At 40.6% G+C, this 18,011-nt stretch overlaps 1 protein-coding gene across 1 annotated transcript; it reads left to right on the top strand.

Moving 5' to 3' along the window:
- The first annotated feature begins 3,264 nt into the window (after positions 1-3,264).
- On the top strand, positions 3,265-16,618 carry LOC146654925 (polypeptide N-acetylgalactosaminyltransferase 17-like). The gene is made up of 7 exons (XM_085429414.1): positions 3,265-5,217; positions 5,717-5,834; positions 9,600-9,785; positions 9,955-10,092; positions 10,437-10,532; positions 14,051-14,212; positions 15,217-16,618. The coding sequence occupies exons 1-7, from the start codon at positions 4,985-4,987 to the stop codon at positions 15,349-15,351; spliced, it is 1,068 nt and encodes a 355-aa protein (XP_085285540.1). The 5' UTR covers positions 3,265-4,984; the 3' UTR covers positions 15,352-16,618.
- The last annotated feature ends 1,393 nt before the right edge of the window (positions 16,619-18,011 follow it).

Below are 18,011 nucleotides of genomic sequence, written 5' to 3'. Positions count from 1 at the left end.
CTTCCATCGGTTTGGATTTTTAAACTCCCAACCTTTCAGTTTGTTATGAACGACTTATATTTCTAACATTTTGTGATGTAAAAGTGAACCATGTTTTTTTTTTTTTTTTTTTTTTTTTTTGATGGAAGGACTTAAGACAGGAGTTATTTAAACAATTCTAAATGACAGTGTGATGGCCATAGTACTTTATGTGGGCCAAATGTGTTAAGGATAATGTTTATCAATGTAAAATTGCAAAGAACCTTTGAATAGATTATAACATTTTGTAAACAGTTACCTCAGAAGCTGTATTGGTAGATCTATGTATGTAAGGTAAAACTATCCACAGTACTTCCACTTAAGTAGCTAAACACATAAAGTCACCCTTACCAATAATACGCTGCTCCTTAAAAAAGTAGCACAAACAGACAACTGACTGAGCAATGATAAGTAGAGCTACCCGAGGCCGATACTCAAGCAGAAGAAAATTAAAAGTTGTTGTTTTTGTGGCTCGAAAAATTAAAGAATGTATGTTTAATAATTCAACAAGACCCACACCTTCAACACATGTACATCCAAATTTTGGAACAGGCTCAACATTGCTGTTGTTCAATAGTTTTTATCCGTTTGAAAAAGTCATTTTACGGCTTTAATGTTTCCAGCTGATAAGGAGAATGAGTGCGTTTCAAATGAGCGTCCGAAGGCTTTAAACATCTGCTTAGTCTGTAACGACAGTATCAAACTACAGAGCATTGTTTTTACTAAAATTCAACATTTTCAGATGAAAATTTGGCTACTTTTTTTTTTACTGTAACACCCACCTCAACGCCGTTGTTAGGATACTCTTGGTGATCACATTTTTTCATATTTATGCTTCTGGCACTGAGGGTATCTAATACGCATGTTGTCGCTGTGTTTTGTACTACCAGCTGTGAGGGGCTCTGCTTTTGCTTTGAGCAGTCTGTTTTTATTTTGTCTCGTGAGTGTGTGTTTTTCAAACGAGATCCTCGTCAGTTTGATTTTGTTACCACAAACTTTGTGTGAAGTTCACAACAGAGGTAAAGAGATTTAAACACCCCAGTTTAAGGAGGCAGGCAGGGGTTGGACCACCTGCACAGGACAGGTGAAGCGGAGAGTGTCCGGGGAGATGTGCAGCAGAAGCAGAGGGAACATTTTACTAGATGATAAATGGCAGATTTAGATGATTAAGGATTTGTTGACAAGATTAAAAGACACGTCCGTCAGAGTTCAACAACATTACAGTTTGATTAAATAAAACTTTTTTAAACTACACAAGGGTCATTTTCTCCTCTGATAGTAATCATATTAAACATGTCAAGAAAGAAAGAGTATAAAGAAAATAGTAAATGTGTGTCTAATTAAACTCTTCCTGTGAGCCTTACATCATCCTTTAATATGTTTGGTGTTACAAACTTGAAGAAGCACAGAAAAGATCATCAGACATTAATCTAATCAGTTTTCAGCCTTCATTCGTATTGAAAAGTTGAAATCTTCCCTGCTAGACCCAAGTGCAGCGTTTAACACCGTCGGCCATAACATTTTATTACAGCTATTATTAAATGGAGAGTGCTCTTCACACACTGAGGTTAATTATGAAGCTCCACAGGCTTCTGTGCAAAGACCAGTTCTGTTTACATTATACGTGCTTTAGAAGGCATAGCATAGCACAGGTCAGCTCAGCAACATCTCGACTTTGGCTTGTTTTTTCTGGTTAACGTAATTTAGAATTAAAGTTTAGTGTTCTTAGCATTTAGGATGGCCGTGGCGAGTAACTCAAGTGCTGTAAACATTTCATCAAAAGTTATCTGAGTTGGAAGGGTGGCTGTTAATAAGCCATTCTTAAGGAAGGAGAACAGAGAAAAATAAGGCTGAGGTGTGCCAAATTACACAAGAAATTGACTGGAAAAAGAAATCAGCTGTAATATGTCTTATGGAGTAATGAATCCAAATTTGAAATATGCATGGAAGAGGTCCGAAGAGAGATACAACAGTGAATGTCTATAGCCGTCTTTAACACAGCGTGGATACTCTACCGTGCTTTGAGGCTGGATTTCAGCCAGTGTTGTTGGAGCTCTTATCCAAATTAATCAAATTATGAATGTAGAAAAGTTCCACCAGATTTTGATCGACCATGTAATACCAAGTAATGTCTGATTGGCAGCAACTTTCAGTACGACAATGATCGCAAACATACTGCCATTGTAGTCAAAGTATGCCTGGATGAAACAACGCATCAGTCATGGATTGATCTCTCCAGGGTTCGAACCTCAAGATAATCGAAGCAGTGTGGGATCATCTTGACAGAAAACAAAACAAAAGGCATCCAGCATCCAAAGAAGAGTCTCGGATGTCTTTCAAGAAGCCTGCAGAACTAAGAAATTACAAGAAAGCTTACCTATTAGAGTTTAAGCTGCGTTGAAGAATGAAAGGCAGCTTTAACTGAACAAAAGGGTAAAAAAATCCCACATTGACGGCTAACTCAAGAGACAAAAAGCATTAGAACTCAAGTCATTACCGTACTTAAGGATAAATAAGTTAATTAATTACATTAATGCATAAGCAGAAAATAACCTACAGTAACTGCTTTGCGATATGGAAGTGCAAAAGACAACTGAAAGGGAGGATAGTTTCTATTAAGGGACAGAGGAACGATAAGAAACGATAAGAAATCAAGGAGTGTGGTGTAGATAAGTGAGGAAATCCGATCATTACTACAAATTTAGTTGAAATTTAAATATTTTAACTATGGTGTGTGAGGTGGGCCCCTGGGTGCCTCCTGTGAGGGCTGTCTGTTTTCCACATTCTGCAACGGTAAAATACGACTTAGAGGCGGATATTTGTTTTACCAAATGGACAATTGCTGTTGACAAAACTCGCCTCATGGTTGACTCTGAGAAAAAAACTCTTTCCCACAGAGGGGAATAAACGTATTCGAATATGAGCTTTTTTCCACTAAGGCTTATTTTATGGGGAGATGTACGAAATTATTTACCGGGTTACAAGCAATGATAATATCGGCTGTTGACTCCTCATTTTCATTTTCTGTCTATTGAGAAAACCCAGTGTAAAAGTAGCTAAAAGTAATGAAGAAAAAAACTTTGGTCTGACAAGGAGCAGGCTGCGCAAAACCTACCTTATAGATGTTTTAATAATAATAATATTGTTTTGGGGGGCGCGTTATAGGTTATAAGCATTGAGAAAAAACTGATATCTGATATCTCACTCCTCCTTGACCCGCGGTGTGTGTGTGTGTGTGTGTGTGTGTGTGTGTGTGTGTGTGTGTGTGTGTGTGTGTGTGTGTGTGTGTGTGTGAAACAAGATCGCCTGTCACGGCAATTATGGTTTGTTTTTTCAGTCCCTTGTAAAAGGGATTCTCAAAAGGAAAAGTAGTATTCAAAGAAAAGTATTCACTAAGGGATATTTATTCATTTTTACACATACGGGGTAGGCAGCCTGTAGGTTACAAGCGGATAGAAAGTTCTTCTTTTCATCACAAGCTATGGTGTAGCCTAAAAATGCAATTTGTTGCTAGGCAGATCATCTTAAAGGTTTTTTTTACTGCGTCTGTATTATAGGAAAATAAAATACTATTGAAATCTCTACAGGAAGTCACTCTTTATTCCCATTAAGAAATACAGAGAAAATCGTCATAATATTGAAACAGAATTCAGACTATGAGTTTGCGGAAAACTAGCTGCCGCTCTGTCTCTCTATACAGCACAAAATCAGCTGCTGCATCACCGCTGTGCTTCAGGAACCAAACCCCTCCCCTCATGTATATGGAACATGACGCATCAGGTCTGAAAATGACTAGACAATTCCGGAGTATTTCCGGAAGTGTCATAAGGTCCGGATCGAGGCCTTCCTTAGTAAATATGCTGTATTTGAATATGGCATATTCAAAGCCTTCTTCTTTGGGAGAGCAGATCTCATCGGACACAGGAGAGCTGCTGGGCTGCAGAATGAAATCCATCTTGTGTGTCTGAGGCTTAGAAATTGTGAACTCCTCCTCTCTGCTTTTATTCTCCTCCCTCTAAAAACTTTTTTCTTTTTTTTTCCCAACAACAGATGGCGCGCTTCCGGAGGTTTACCCCCCCTCCCTTCTCAGGATGCAATTCGACACGCTTAGCGACAGATGGCGCGCTTCCGGGGTTCGCCCCCCCTTCTCCGGATGTCGGGGGGTTCCCGCCCCCCCCTTCTCCGGATGCAATTCGTCACGGTCATTACTCGCTTCCGGGGGGGAGGGGCGAGGTCAAAAGGTCATGATTAGGGCCATCAATCACTTCGGATTAAATTTTGTCATAAACCGTATGGGAGTATCTCTCTACTTATTCATGATAACAACAATGACAATAATAGAGCTTTGGGTATCAGTGTTAAAAGAGTGCTACAAAGTGCAAAGAAACCATGGAAAGAGAAGACAAAGGATAGCTGAAGCTGCATAAAAGGAAGAGCCAAGCTATTTCACGCCTGAGAAGTTTTAAAATGAGACACTTGAGGCTGTGGGATCAGGTTGAACGGATTTTATTTAAAAAAAAACATCACAAGCACACATAAAACACACACCAAAACAGGACCCCTCTTGGAGAACTTGTCGTAAAAGTAAATTTTTAGTAACCATAAAAAATGAAGGTTTTGTACTAATTCAAAAAAGCTGAGCGCTTGGTGGTGAACTGAATCAAAGGCTAAATACTGTCAAGAAATTAGCATGCAATGAGGGACCTTATTAACCCCGCTAAGACAACTGCCACATCCTGTTGATGTCTTTTTGTGGATCTCATTTTCGAGCTCAGTGCATAACTTAAGGTATACCGTGCAGTTCTCTCACTGCCCCCTGCAGAGCTCAACTCGGCTGAATCAAACAGAATTAGTGATAAAACTGGGACGACACAAGGAACTTTCTATTTGACTGAAGTGGATGAAAAAAGTGGTGCTCTTAAAAGATGTTATAAACTTTGTTTCTGCACAAAGTAAAGTCAACTAAATGTGTGAGTGTGTGTGTGTTTGCACTTTTTTCAGGTCAGAACCAGTTCTAGCTAGAATAAAAGAAAACCACAAGAGGATTATCTTGCCGTCAATCGACAACATCAAGCACGATACCTTTGAGGTGGAGCGCTATGAGAACTCTGGCCATGGCTACAACTGGGAACTGTGGTGCATGTACATTAATCCACCCAAAGAGTGGTGGGAGGAGGGAGACATGTCTGCACCAATAAGGTATGCCAGCTTCTCCCATTTAAACGTGAACACAGATCTCACACTTCTGAGATGTATTTTTTTCCACTTCTTTAAGATTTTCAATAAAACTGCCACCAAGTTCTTTTTTTAGTTTTGGGGAAGATTAGGGGAAAACAAGAAAAAAAGCTCCTGATGGGAAACCAGACTTCATTAAAGCAATAAAAAAATTACAGCCTAAATTAGAGAGTGGTGAAAATAGGATTTTAATTATCTGATTATCACCCATATATTTGTGTTAAATTGGATTTCCTTCCATTCTTTAATTAAAAATAAGAATAAATTGCATGAGTATGCACAAAAATGTTTAGATTTACCCTCCACATAATAGGCTGAAATATAAAGTGTGAAACTTTGCATAGTGGAGATTTGGGTTGTAGAAAAGTACTCCAAAATAAACATCAGATAAAGCCACAAAAAAACACATTCTGGTGTTTGCAAACGCTCAGTGTCACATGATAGTGTGTTTTCCTGGCTGCAGGACGCCTGCCATGATTGGATGCTCCTTTGTGGCCAATCGGGACTACTTTGGAGAACTCGGTCTACTCGACTCAGGCATGGACGTCTACGGAGGGGAGAACATCGAACTAGGCATCAGGGTTTGTGTGTCACCCAGTTTCCTCTTGTTCCTGCTCCCTCTTTACCCCTGTAGGTTTTAAGTGGAGCAGTGGCCACCGTAGCGTGGCACCACTGATGAGGCCCCATTAAGAGTCCTGGAGGACCAGTCCTGTGTGAGCAGCTCACAGCAGGGCAATGGAGATAAATAGGTCACGTAGAGCAGAGCAGGAAGGTTGGAGTTTGTTTCTGTACATTTTGAGAGATTGGAGAGTCTTTTGTTTTTCTGCAAGGTTATTAGATTTTTCCTGAAAAAATAACGTCAAACATTTTCACAACCCGAGTGTGTTGGCTTTTATCCAGCAAGCTAAACAATCAAATATTTTTAGAAAGACAAAAACGGTTGCCTTGTCTTTGAGTTGACTTGGTCATAACTTGAATCTGAAATGGAAAGTTCTTATATCTTGTCATCAAAAATATCAAGATTCCCCCCAAAATTAAGTCTAGATAAGTAAACGTGTACAGATGCAATAAAACAGCTAAAATTCAGCTTCAACGCACCTATAAATATATTACAACTGCTGGAGATGAAGTATTAGCAAAGACATGAATCTAGCCCACAATGTCACATCTCAAGAACCACATTTCTTTCTGTTCCTCTTTTACTACAAAGCAGTGGGACACATATCCAGAGTTGCCCTGCGACAACAACATTTCTACATTTCACTACAACCCTTACAAGAGGATTGTTTGGATGTGTCCAGGGAGAAGGCCCTCATTCAGAGAAACTCTTTCATAACAAGCACTTGAATCAATGACTGTTTGGGTTTTAACAGGATTCTTGGGATAATGAATGTTAAGCGGTAGATATCAGCACCTCTATGGGGCAATTTTGCATGGTTGTTGTCCAACATCTTTTACATGAAATCATAGTACTGCTTATTTATCTTAGAGTGTGGCAGAGAGCAGTAAAATGTTTTTTTTTGGCATACCCTCTGTTGGTTAGCACCCGTGTCCTTGGGTAACAGAAACACATAGGTTATCTTTAAAACCTATGTGCCCATTTTCTGTTTGTAGTGCTCCTTATCTGTGGATGGAACATGTTTCATATTGTTCCCAGTGTGAAGAAAGACTGACGGACCTACTTTTTATCCAGTAGGAATGTTTGTCAGGAGTGAAATAGGTTGCATCTGTGCAATTGTTTGGCGACCTGTCAGTTTGAAGTTTCTGTTACGCTCACATCACTTTGACGTGGGTTCAGATAGCTTGGATATCCATGTCTTCATTATGTTCACAGCAGAAGGCTCGTGGGTTGGACACACTCAGCAGATACTTTATTAGATACACCTTGTCAGTATTAGGTTGGACACTCTTTTGCCTTCAGAGCTGTTTTAATTCTTCATGGCATAGATTCAACAAAGTACTGGAAACATTCCTCAAAGATTGATCGTGGCATGATGGCCTCATGCAGTTGATGCAGATTTGTCAGCTGTGCATTCACGATGGGAATCTCCCATTGCGTCATATACCAAAGGTGATCTATCTGATTGAGATCCCCTGACTGTGGAGACTTTCCTGTTAGCTCACAAGAGTAGCACCTGATATGGTCCTCTGCTGCTCTAGCCCAAATTCTTCAAGGTTCACGGTTCAAAGTAATGCAAAAGTGGTTTTTAAGAAGAAGTTATCTGTTTTACTGTTGCCTTCTTGTCAGCTCAAAGCAGTCTCTGGTCGGGTCTGGTATCAACAAGATATTTTCACCCAGAGAACTGTCTCTCATTGGATATTTCCTCTTTTTTGGACCATCCCTTGGGATAACCCTAGAGATGGTAATACAGAAATATCCTAGTAGATCAGGAGTTTCCAAAATACTCAGACCAGTCCTTCTGTCAACAACAACCATGCCTAACGTGTCTTAAATCTTCTTTCTTTTCCATTTTGATGCTCAGTTCTTCTGTGAGTACCCTGCCGAGATCCACTTTCTGGGTAAATTATTCATTATGAGAGCAGTTAATCTCCTTTTGAAGCTTGTGGATGTGCACAACAATTCTACCTAACAGTGAGAGGTCAATTCAGGGTCCAGTGGTTTGATCTCACTCACAGTCCTGCATGAATGAATTCACAGCACCATGTCCTGTTCTCATCTGTTCTTCAAGGGGTTTTCCTCTGAAGCCTCTGTGTTTGTTTAAGGGCTGTGTTTTTCTGTGGCTGGGATAGTTCCTAATTGGTCAGTTGCTGGCTTTGCACATTTGTTCTCCAAACCTGCAGAGGATACCTCAGTCTTGACCTGCTGATTTTGATGGCTATCATTGTGAATGAAGTAAGGATTACAGCTAGGTCATTGGATTCCACCACTGATCAACTTAGAGATTGTAGCTACATGATGCCCTTATTTGGGCATGTCCATTTTTCCTGAGGTTGTGTAGAAGCTTTTGGAAAAAGGGATGAGTACCACTGGCTGTTTCCAGAGAGGATCCTGGGAGGAAGTTATCTTGTTCAGCTTCCTATTTCTTCAATAGCAAGTCTGCTAGGTCAAAAAGCTCTTTTTTAAAGTTTTGCATTAAGAGCTGTTTCAGTAGCTCTAGATGCACCATAACATTGTTCTAGCCATTCTGATATCATTTTCAGCTCAGCTGCTGGGTGGTTTGTATGAGGAGATAATTGATTCAACCTTCATGCTCTGAGGTTTCTTTTCTAAACCACTTCACAAGCAGGTGAAGCTCTTCTGCTGCAGTTAATTCTTAAACCTTTAGCACCAAAAATGAATGATGTCCAGTAGTTCTCCACTTTATCATTATACTTTCTTTGACCTCTGTTAATGAGAAGCAACAAAAGGAACGAATCTTGGTCAGGAAGAAGAAATACTCTTGTACACATTTAAGGCTATTCATCATCTCTCTCCTCCATATCTCTCTGATCTGGTTCAGATCACTGCCCCATCTCGATGTCTTAGATCTTCTTCTTCCCTTTCTCTCTCCGTCCCTTCCCCCCGTCTTGCCACCATGGGGAGCAGGGCTTTCAGCTGCTCTGCTCCACGACTCTGGAATTCCCTACCTCCTGATTTAAGAAATATCTCTTCCATCTCTCTCTTTAAGTCCCAACTCAAAACTCACTTGTTGTCTTATGCTTTTATGATTGTGTAAACTGCTTGCTTTTATGCTTCTTTTTTTATTCTGTTGTTGTGTAGCTCTTGGGGCTATGCTAGCATTCATGTCTTATTGTTCTGGCCCGCTGTCCTACATCAAAGCTGGGAAATAGCATGGTGAACTGTAGAAGATGTTTTGGCCACATCTTCAAGCATGACTTGTGCTTCTGACCGTCTCTTCTTGTTGATCTTTAATGACATGCCTGGAATCATCATGGTGTATTCGCTGACTGGGAGAGTGCTCTGGATGATACGTTGTCACAGCAAACAATATAAGTAAAAAAACATGCATTTATGTATGTATACTCACAGTTGGAGCTTAAAAGTTAACCCAGTGCTGAAGTGCCGAAAACCTCAGCTCCTCTTGATGCCCCTTAAGGTTGGCTAGAAAAAAATGAATAAAAGCAACAATTAGATATTTTTTATATAACAGAAAACAAGAAGAAAAACCGAGAAGGACTTCTAAATGTACAGATTTAGCTTTCATTAGTTCCAGCACAAAGAAAACACGTCCTTCCAGGTGCTCTATGCTCCAGCTGTTAGCTGTAATTGACTTTATAAATCAGGACATCGCGGCGACTGTGCATCTGCCTATTTATATTTCCTGCTGCCCAGCAGCCAGCAGTATATTATTGTGAGCTTTAATTCATACTCCTACTACCCACAGGTGTGGCTGTGTGGAGGCAGTATGGAGGTGCTGCCTTGCTCCAGAGTGGCTCATATTGCACGAATGAAGAAACCTTACCACAGTAACATAGCTTTCCACACACGCCTTAATGCCCTGCGTGTGGCAGAGGTCTGGATGGATGAGTACAAGTCCAATGTCTACCTGGCCTGGAACATCCCCATGGAGGTGAGAACGGCATTTTTCTGCACCAAGACCTCTCTTAGAGAGGATGCTGTCAGTCATGCTTGTCTGTTTGTGACTATCAGATGTCCATGTTCAGAGCCAAACAGTTTTTCTTTTGGTTCCACAATTTATGTAGAGACTTTAGGCATAATAACTTCCTTTGCTCTTGCAGAACCACGGTATTGATTACGGAGACATATCACAGAGGGTTGCACTGAGGAAGAGTCTGCAATGTAAGAGCTTTCACTGGTACCTAGACAACGTTTACCCAGAGATGAGGAGGTACAACGATACGCTGTTCTACGGTGAGGTGAGCCATGAAGGACAAAGACACAGGAAAAAGTAAGTTTGTAGATGTAAGATCTGATGTACAAATTAAACCACTGAAATTAAATAAATGATACTTACACAAAGTCCTAAGAAACTTGTATCTCCTCCACAGACCAAAATATAACAAGAAAGCAGGGACTCAGACAGCATGTACATCCACATCTTCTCAGCTGTTAATAGAAAATAAATGAGATTTAGAACTTTGTCTGATCCACACTGACACATCCTTGTTTTTAGCCTTTATACATTTTTAATCGGTAATTATTTTGGGGAATATTCATATTTTATGAATTAAGTCTGACTCTTTTTTTTTGTGTATTTAAGGTCCGCAATTCTAAAGCAAGCCACCTGTGTATGGATCAGGGTGTGAAGGAGAACCACACAGCCACCCTGCACCCATGCCATGGGTGGGGTCCTCAGGTACAACACTCTTCCTCACCACCATACTAAAGAGTATACTCCATCTTTTTCCAGTTGCTTTGCTTTCTCATGAAAACATACAGTGAGCTTCTCCGGTGATGTGATTTGCAGCTGTGTCTCAATCACAGGCTCAGCTGAAATCCTCCAAGGAGCGAGTTCTGCTGTCAGAATAAAATTGTGTCTTGCACTTTTTGTGTTGAAGCCCTGAGTCAGCCAGTGTCAGCTCTTCATCCCTTCAGCCCTAAGGGCCTCTCTTTTTAGCTCACAGTGGTAAACAGGTGCTTTAGGCAGAAAGTCAAGGCTTCAGTGGTAAAATGCTAAAGGAGCTAAAATTTCAATTCAATTCTGGAAAAATGAGTGCCGCTGATAGGTTTGTAGCTTGAACCCATCCGCTGGAACGTTAAAGGCAATATAATTACACTGCAAAGCAAGACACGAAGTAGGCAAGCTTCATGTTACTCGTGCACGGGAGAGAACCGGACAATCGCCGTTCCTTCGCTTGGCCCCAGTTGCTCTCGTCCGTCCTCCCGTACCACTGTCCTTTTATTGAGGTTACATGAATATGCATAAGTTCGTTAACATATGACGTCTACATACACACAAAGAGTAATAAATTCAAATTCAAATTTTATTTGTCACATACACAGTCATACACAGTACGATATGTAGTGAAATGCTTGGACAACTGCTCGTGACCTAAAGAAAACAAAAAAGGAAAGGCTATGAATAAGGTAGGAAATAAATATGAAAAATTAAAAAGGGGTAAATTTAACTAGGAAGGAATAAAATATAAATTAAGGTTAAAAATGAAATAACTGTACAACACAAATTAGAATGAAGGGTAAATTTAACTGGGAAGAATAAGATAAAATATATAAATTAAAGTTGAAAATAAAATAACTGTACAACAAAATACACCAATACACAGTATAGAACTATATAAGAATGTATGAAGAAATCTAAATATAAATAAATATATACACAATAACAGCAGCTGTACAAGTATTAACCGGAAATGAAGAATATAGTGACCAGTGTTGTGCAAAAACAAAGTCCAGAAAGTCCAGTGTGTGTGTAAGAACTGTATGTGTGGGTCAGTACTGTGTGGTGGTGTGATTGAGAGACCGTATCGCCTGCGGGAAGAAGCTCCTCCTCAGTCTCTCTGTGTTGGTCTTCAGGGAGCGGAATCGCTTTCCTGACCTCAACAGAGAGAACAGTCTGTTGTTGGGATGGCTGAGGTCCTTCACGATCTTCCTGGCCTTGGTCCAGCACCGCCTGCTGTAGATTGAGTGCAGGTCAGGGAGCTCGGAGCGGATGGTGCGCTCAGCTGACCGCACAACCCTCTGTAGAGCTCGTCTGTCCTGCATGGTGCTGTTCCCGAACCAGGTTAAGATGTTTCCCGCCAGGATGCTCTCTATGGTGCACGAGTAAAAGTTCCTGAGCACTTTGGAGGGCAGTTGGAAGTCTCTCAAGCGTCTGAGGTGGTAGAGACGCTGACGGGCCTTTTTCACCACGGTGTTGATGTGACAGGACCATGACAGGTCCTGCGTGATGTGAACTCCGAGGTATTTGAAGCTGTCCACTCTCTCCACTGGGCACTCGTTGATGACGGGGGTCTGGTAGTTCCTCTCCTGCTTAGTGCTGAAGTCCACTATCAGCTCCTTTGTCTTACTGACGTTTAGAAGGAGGTTGTTCCTCTGGCACCAGTTCTCCAGATTCCTAATCTCCTTCAGGTAGGCCGTCTCGTTGTTATCAGAGATCAGGCCCACCACGACGGTGTCGTCAGCAAACTTGATGATGGTGGTGGAGCTGGTAGTGGCCACACAGTCATATGTGTACAAAGAGTACAGCAGGGGGCTCAGAACACACCCCTGGGGGGCTCCAGTGCTGAGAGTGGTGGAGGCTGAGACATGTCCGCCCATCCTTACTGCGTGCGTGTGTGTGTGTGTGTGTGTGTGTGTGTGTGTGTGTGTGTGTGTGTGTGTGTGTGTGTGTGTGTGTGTCTGTGTGTGTGTGTGTGTGTGTGTGTGGACTGCTGATCAAAGGGTCAAACATCCTTGGTCAGGAAGAGGGTAGCCTCCCCCTCACCCTAGATGGTTCATCCTAGATAACACGGTGAGGAAGTCCTGCAGTTCATCTAAACAAAGACTAGACTAGAACAGACGCAACTACGTTAATCCTACCATAAAACAATAAAACACGGTATGACCTCTCATGCTCCCAAAGTGCTGTCTAATACACACACAGTTTGCAGACTATCAAGGATCAAAACCTCTACCAATCTACAATTAATTACAAAACTCTAAGCATATATAAGTAAATATTTCTAAGCATAAATGACAATCAACAATACAAATCTAACAGCCGCATCACACTTTCTTCACAAGACATGCTTCAGTTGCATTTTTTAAAGTTATCCTTTTGATGGAACAAAAAGTCTTCAGTTTTTATTAGACCACCAGTTTTTCACACTTGCACTTCCACGGAGATAAAAGCGACCCCATGGTGTCTTAGCGTGGGTTCTCTCCAGGTAGTCCGGCTTCCTCCCACAGTCCGATGACATGCACGTTAGGTTAAATGGTGACTGGCTGTAGGTGTGTATGCAAAACAGATAAAGCACATAAGTGCATAAAATAAAGTGCGATATGAATATCTGTGAAAAGATGAATGTAACTTGTAGTGGTCAAAGATACTAGAAAAACATTTTAATAAATACTCTGTTCTTAAGAAGAAGCAGTGACATCTAGGGACCACAAGTGGGATTTTTTAAGATTTTGAGTCCAAACGCTGTTAAATCACCTAACTTTTGTATGATGTACTGCAAACAGGATGCAGTTACTCTGCAAAAAGACCCAAACTGGGCTGACTGGGTGGTTGATGGAAAGCTTTATCTTTATATCTTTTGCAAGGCATTGCAACCACTATTCATGCTTTGTTAGGAACAGAATGCGATATAAACAATTTCCCAATCAGTCTTTATCGTCAGCACACTCAAAGCCTCAGAGCTAGATGCAACCAAAGGAACTGTTTTATCTGCACTGCTAAAGTGGAAATTACTATTAATCTGAACGAAAAAGCTGAAGTGAAAGACACAAAGGTTAGAAAACAGAGCGGGAAGAATCTGACTCACTTCTGCTTTTTCTTTCTGTCAAGTTGAGAAAACTGCAGAATTTGGTGTATATAAAATGTTAGGGCTATATGTGGGTTAGAACTCTGCTGAAACAACACTGTGATTAGCAGTGATGTACAGGAAAATCTTTGTGTTTAGCACTCAGTGAAGAACAAAGACATGTTTTGCCTCTCAGCAGTATTGGGAACAACACCATCCTCTTGTTCAAAGCAGCAAAAAAAAAACCCAACAGCTTGCATAATCAAGGAAAATTCCTGCCAGGTTACCTTCAACTTGTACATCATCACATACTTATTTCATCGTTAGCTAATAAAGAGAAGAGTATTCACTCAGCCAGTTCAGTAACTTTCCGTTTACTGTATGTGTGACGTATCTGTTTTCCTCTTAGTTAGGACGCTACACTAAAGAAGGTCAGCTGTTTCTGGGACCCCTAGGCAGCACTGGTGAGGACACTCGTTGTGTGGTGTACGATCAGATGAGCAACTTTCCTCAGCTCCTCAATTGTGAAAAGGTGACCAACGTGAAACAGAAGACATGGCATTTCTCTCAGGTCAGAAGTGTAAAGAAATCTCTTTTTCAATGATATAACTGAGTGTTTATAAGAGAAACTAAAATTTACTGGCATAGAGTTGAGAGGAAAAGTATCTATATGTCAGATTTTAAAAGGGACCTATTGAGCTCATGTCTGGGTCCATTCTTTTTTCTCTTGGACTCTAATATGAGAGTAGCTTTGCATGAATCTTCATTTCTCTCATACTCAGCATTGCTGCAGCCCCGTAGTTCATGCTTTATCTGACAGAACCGCCTTTATATTCCGAATACCTCCGTTGAAGCCACCTTTCTTTGTGTTAAAACCCTCACAAACAGAAGGTTTTAACACCGGGGCCAGTAGGACTTCACAGATAGATCTGTCTGTTTGTGATGACTATATTAGGATATCATCTCTGCTATTACTGAAATCAAAGCAGTCTGGTTAACGGGGATTATTTGCACATAAATTGAGACTTTGGCTATGATTAATATGAACAATAACTGTTGTAAAATTATATTTATGCTAGAAAATAAGGGGTCCTCTTAAGACAACTAAACCCAGACTGCTTAAAGGGTAACAAGCGACTCAATATACCTTTTACTTTGGCATTGATTCTCTTTTTCTTTTAATGTGAAAAACCTTTTGTAAGTCAATTTTCTGTTGGTCTTTTAGTTCTGTTTGGGTAACCTTTAAAAACTAAAGAGTTACAGCCTGTAGCACGGGAAGAGGAGAGCTTGAACAGTGATGCTGCAGACCTTCTGCCACATCGATTCTTTGTCACACAGCAGGACAAGCAGTGAAGAGTCCTGCAGACGTAGAAGTCTTAGGGAAATAGGGAGACCTTACTTATTTTATATAGATGTAAGGTAAAAAGTTAGTGCCATTTGTTTAAGAAAGAGGTTGCAACAGTTCACATAAGGCCCGGTCTGGTTACATACTGTTCTGTCACCATCACGCATTGTTCACAGACCATCTGTGAAATCTGTTAAAACCAAAGTATTGTATCTCCTTCTGCCTTGCAGAACGAATCGATCATAAATCGGGCTACTGGACGCTGTCTGGAGGTGGTGCCGGCTAATGTTTACTCCGGCCACCTGCTGGTCCTGCAGCCCTGCTCGGGGCAGAGGTGGACCATCAAGAACACTATGAAGCAGTGATCGCCTGGCCAGTTTCATTGGGACCAATTACAAAGGCTATTTCCAAGAGCTGTCACCTGACGTTACCTTGGCCAGTGGACAATCAATGATGCGGGGGCTCCTTAGCTTTTGAAATAAGACTCAAAAATAGATGGCTTTAAGGAGACGAGTGATGAGGTGGTTTGGAAACAATTGATGTTTTTTTGTTTTTGTTAGTTTTTTTTTAAAAACATGGACATTCAACGTGGTGAAAGTTTAGCATGAGGACCATTTCTCTATATGAATTTTACAAACTTTCAATGTGATGTTGCCATAATTCCTGTGTGCCACTTCTTTACAGTGTTTAAGTTTTAGTAGACATTTAATCGACCAAAAGCGTGTTCTTTCTTATGTGAAGGGGAAAAAAAGTTTCCATCTTCCATCAGTCTTTCTGCAATATTTCATTCATTTTGTGCCACGGACCGGCCCTAAATAACTAAAATGTGTTCATAACACACGGGAAAAGACACAGGGGAACTGAGGTAACGATAAAAACAATAAATATGAACGATAAAACGAAGAAAAAAACCCCCGGTAAACCATAAATTGCACACCTGAACCTCAACACTCGCGGCCCGGTACCAAACGACTCACGGACCGGTACCAGTGCATGGCTCGGGGGTTGGGGACCGCTGGTCTATGGTACTTAGAAATTAAGGAATGGCTACTCGTGACAGGAGAAAATTTTACACAGTTTAGCAAAAATGCCTGAAAAGTGATTCTTATGTTTTTCAGAAAATTCAAATCCTTGTAAATATTTATAATTTGAAGAAAAATATGCTAAAAATATTACTTGGTGTACTTTTTTTTTCAAATCACCCCAACAAGGACTCTGGGCTAAATCTCACTTCTATGTTTTATGGATTCTGACTTTTATTGCTATTTTTCCACCAAGCATTCTGTAGCATCAGATGCAATATATCTCGTAGCATGAAGTACTGTAAGCAGTTGGGTACAAAGTTTCTTTGCGCTAAGTTAATTTATTTGGTTAACTGCTGTGTGCCATAACTACTGAAAACCTAGTCAAACATAGGAAGCACTTTTTTGGACAAAGGGTTGGAACATGAACGAGAGAGGAGGATTGAATCAGGAATGCACAAAAGTACCAATAGTGGAAATGCAGGAGGCCTTAAAGGCTGAAATTATTAACGTACTGAGATGTATATGATGTCATATATTAAATTGCATAAGTGTGATCAGCTGGATTTTTGCTCCCAAGATTGTCTTCCAATAAACAACTGGTTTCCTGGGTTGTGCTTTGTTACTGTGTTTTAGGATACATCTGCAGTCTTTAAATTTGTCATACTTTAATTAGTATGCTTATTTTTTTCAGTTTAATTTTATTTTCAAGCTTGTTTGTAATTTTTTGCTGCTAAACTCATGCTTTATTTTGCTTTTCTGGACTATAAATAAGGTAGAGACAGCAAAGATGAGCTACCATGCTGGCCTGCTCTCCTTTTAACTGCTCCATCCATTTTCATGGTTGTGGTCAAAATATTTTCGGCATGCTGTGAGATTAGTCCTCAAAATCATCCCCCAAAATAGACTACTTCAAAAGAGATTTCACCCTCAGCTTCCAGCTGCATGGCATCTGCTGTAACTTACACCAACTCGACTTAAGAGTACTTTCATCACATTTTTTATAAAAGCGCTTCTACACAATATTACCCAGCCACAAATAAAGCAGCCAGGTGGCCGAACATTAAAGGGACTGTTCTATAAATGACAAGTTATGGGTTCAATCCTGAAGCAACCATATGTCCTGTAAATAGTGTCCTTGAATCAGACACTGACCTCCTACTGCTTACTCTCGCTAAACTGCTCTGGATGAAGCATCAGCTTAAATGCTTAAGATGTAAATAAAACAGGAGGAGACTGCTGGGAGCACAAGGGCCTGTTTCTAGCAGAGAGGGGGAGAGAGGAGTGAGGCGGCTCTGAGGGACAGAGCCTGCATGCTAACATAACACTGAATGCTGATCAGACTCTTAACGAAGAGACTGCTCATCGTTCTCTGGCGTGAAATAGGATTACCATATGTTGGTTAAAGTCCTGCTAAATGTAAGCCAGCAGTAAATGCTAACAAGGACAAACTGATCAAATAAACTCACTGCGTTACTTAGATAAGGTTGTATTTATGGGGATGGAAATTTGTATAATTTGTAGATTTTAGCATGTAAAAAAATGGAGCTATTTTTAAAGGATGACAAAAAATCTAGAAAATGAATGTAATTCATTGACATTATTGTATCATAGTTTGCATTGTTCTGACCAGCAGTGTCCTGCAGCTCCCTGTGAGCACTTAATGAAAGAGGTTATGGTTTAATGTCAGAGCAGAGAACTCACAGTTGTCAAATATGATTTTGCTCTAATATGCACCATGTGGCGCTGTATGTTTTCTGTGATTGGAGGGTAGTGTCACTGCAGCTGTCACCCCAGCCTGCTCTCTGCTCTGCCTCGGGAAAAAAGCAGCAGAGATACAGATGTAATTACTTGACAGAACAGCAACACTGTATGAAAATGTGACAATTTCATAAAACCCACTGCAGCAAGGGTAACAGATGATACAACACACAATACTGTGCACAACTCTTTAGGCACAGATGTTGGCAGCGAAGCATGGTGAAGCATCCCGCTGTTTTAGT

This window comes from Rhamphochromis longiceps, linkage group LG14, assembly GCF_057381845.1.
Source record: "Rhamphochromis longiceps isolate RC_006_pf linkage group LG14, R_longiceps_female_GT1.1, whole genome shotgun sequence".
NCBI lineage: Eukaryota > Metazoa > Chordata > Actinopteri > Cichliformes > Cichlidae > Rhamphochromis > Rhamphochromis longiceps.
The sequence above is the reverse complement of the archived record's forward strand: the minus strand, read 5'-3'. Positions and strand labels throughout refer to the sequence as shown.

Excerpts from the sequence above, each read along its gene's own strand:
- LOC146654925 (XM_085429414.1), top strand. The coding sequence starts at position 4,985 with ATGTGTGAGTGTGTGTGTGTTTGCACTTTTTTCAGGTCAGAACCAGTT. Across the intron at positions 9,786-9,954 it reads CCTGGAACATCCCCATGGAG|AACCACGGTATTGATTACGG; the intron begins GTGAGAACGGCA and ends TTGCTCTTGCAG. Across the intron at positions 10,093-10,436 it reads ATACGCTGTTCTACGGTGAG|GTCCGCAATTCTAAAGCAAG; the intron begins GTGAGCCATGAA and ends TGTGTATTTAAG.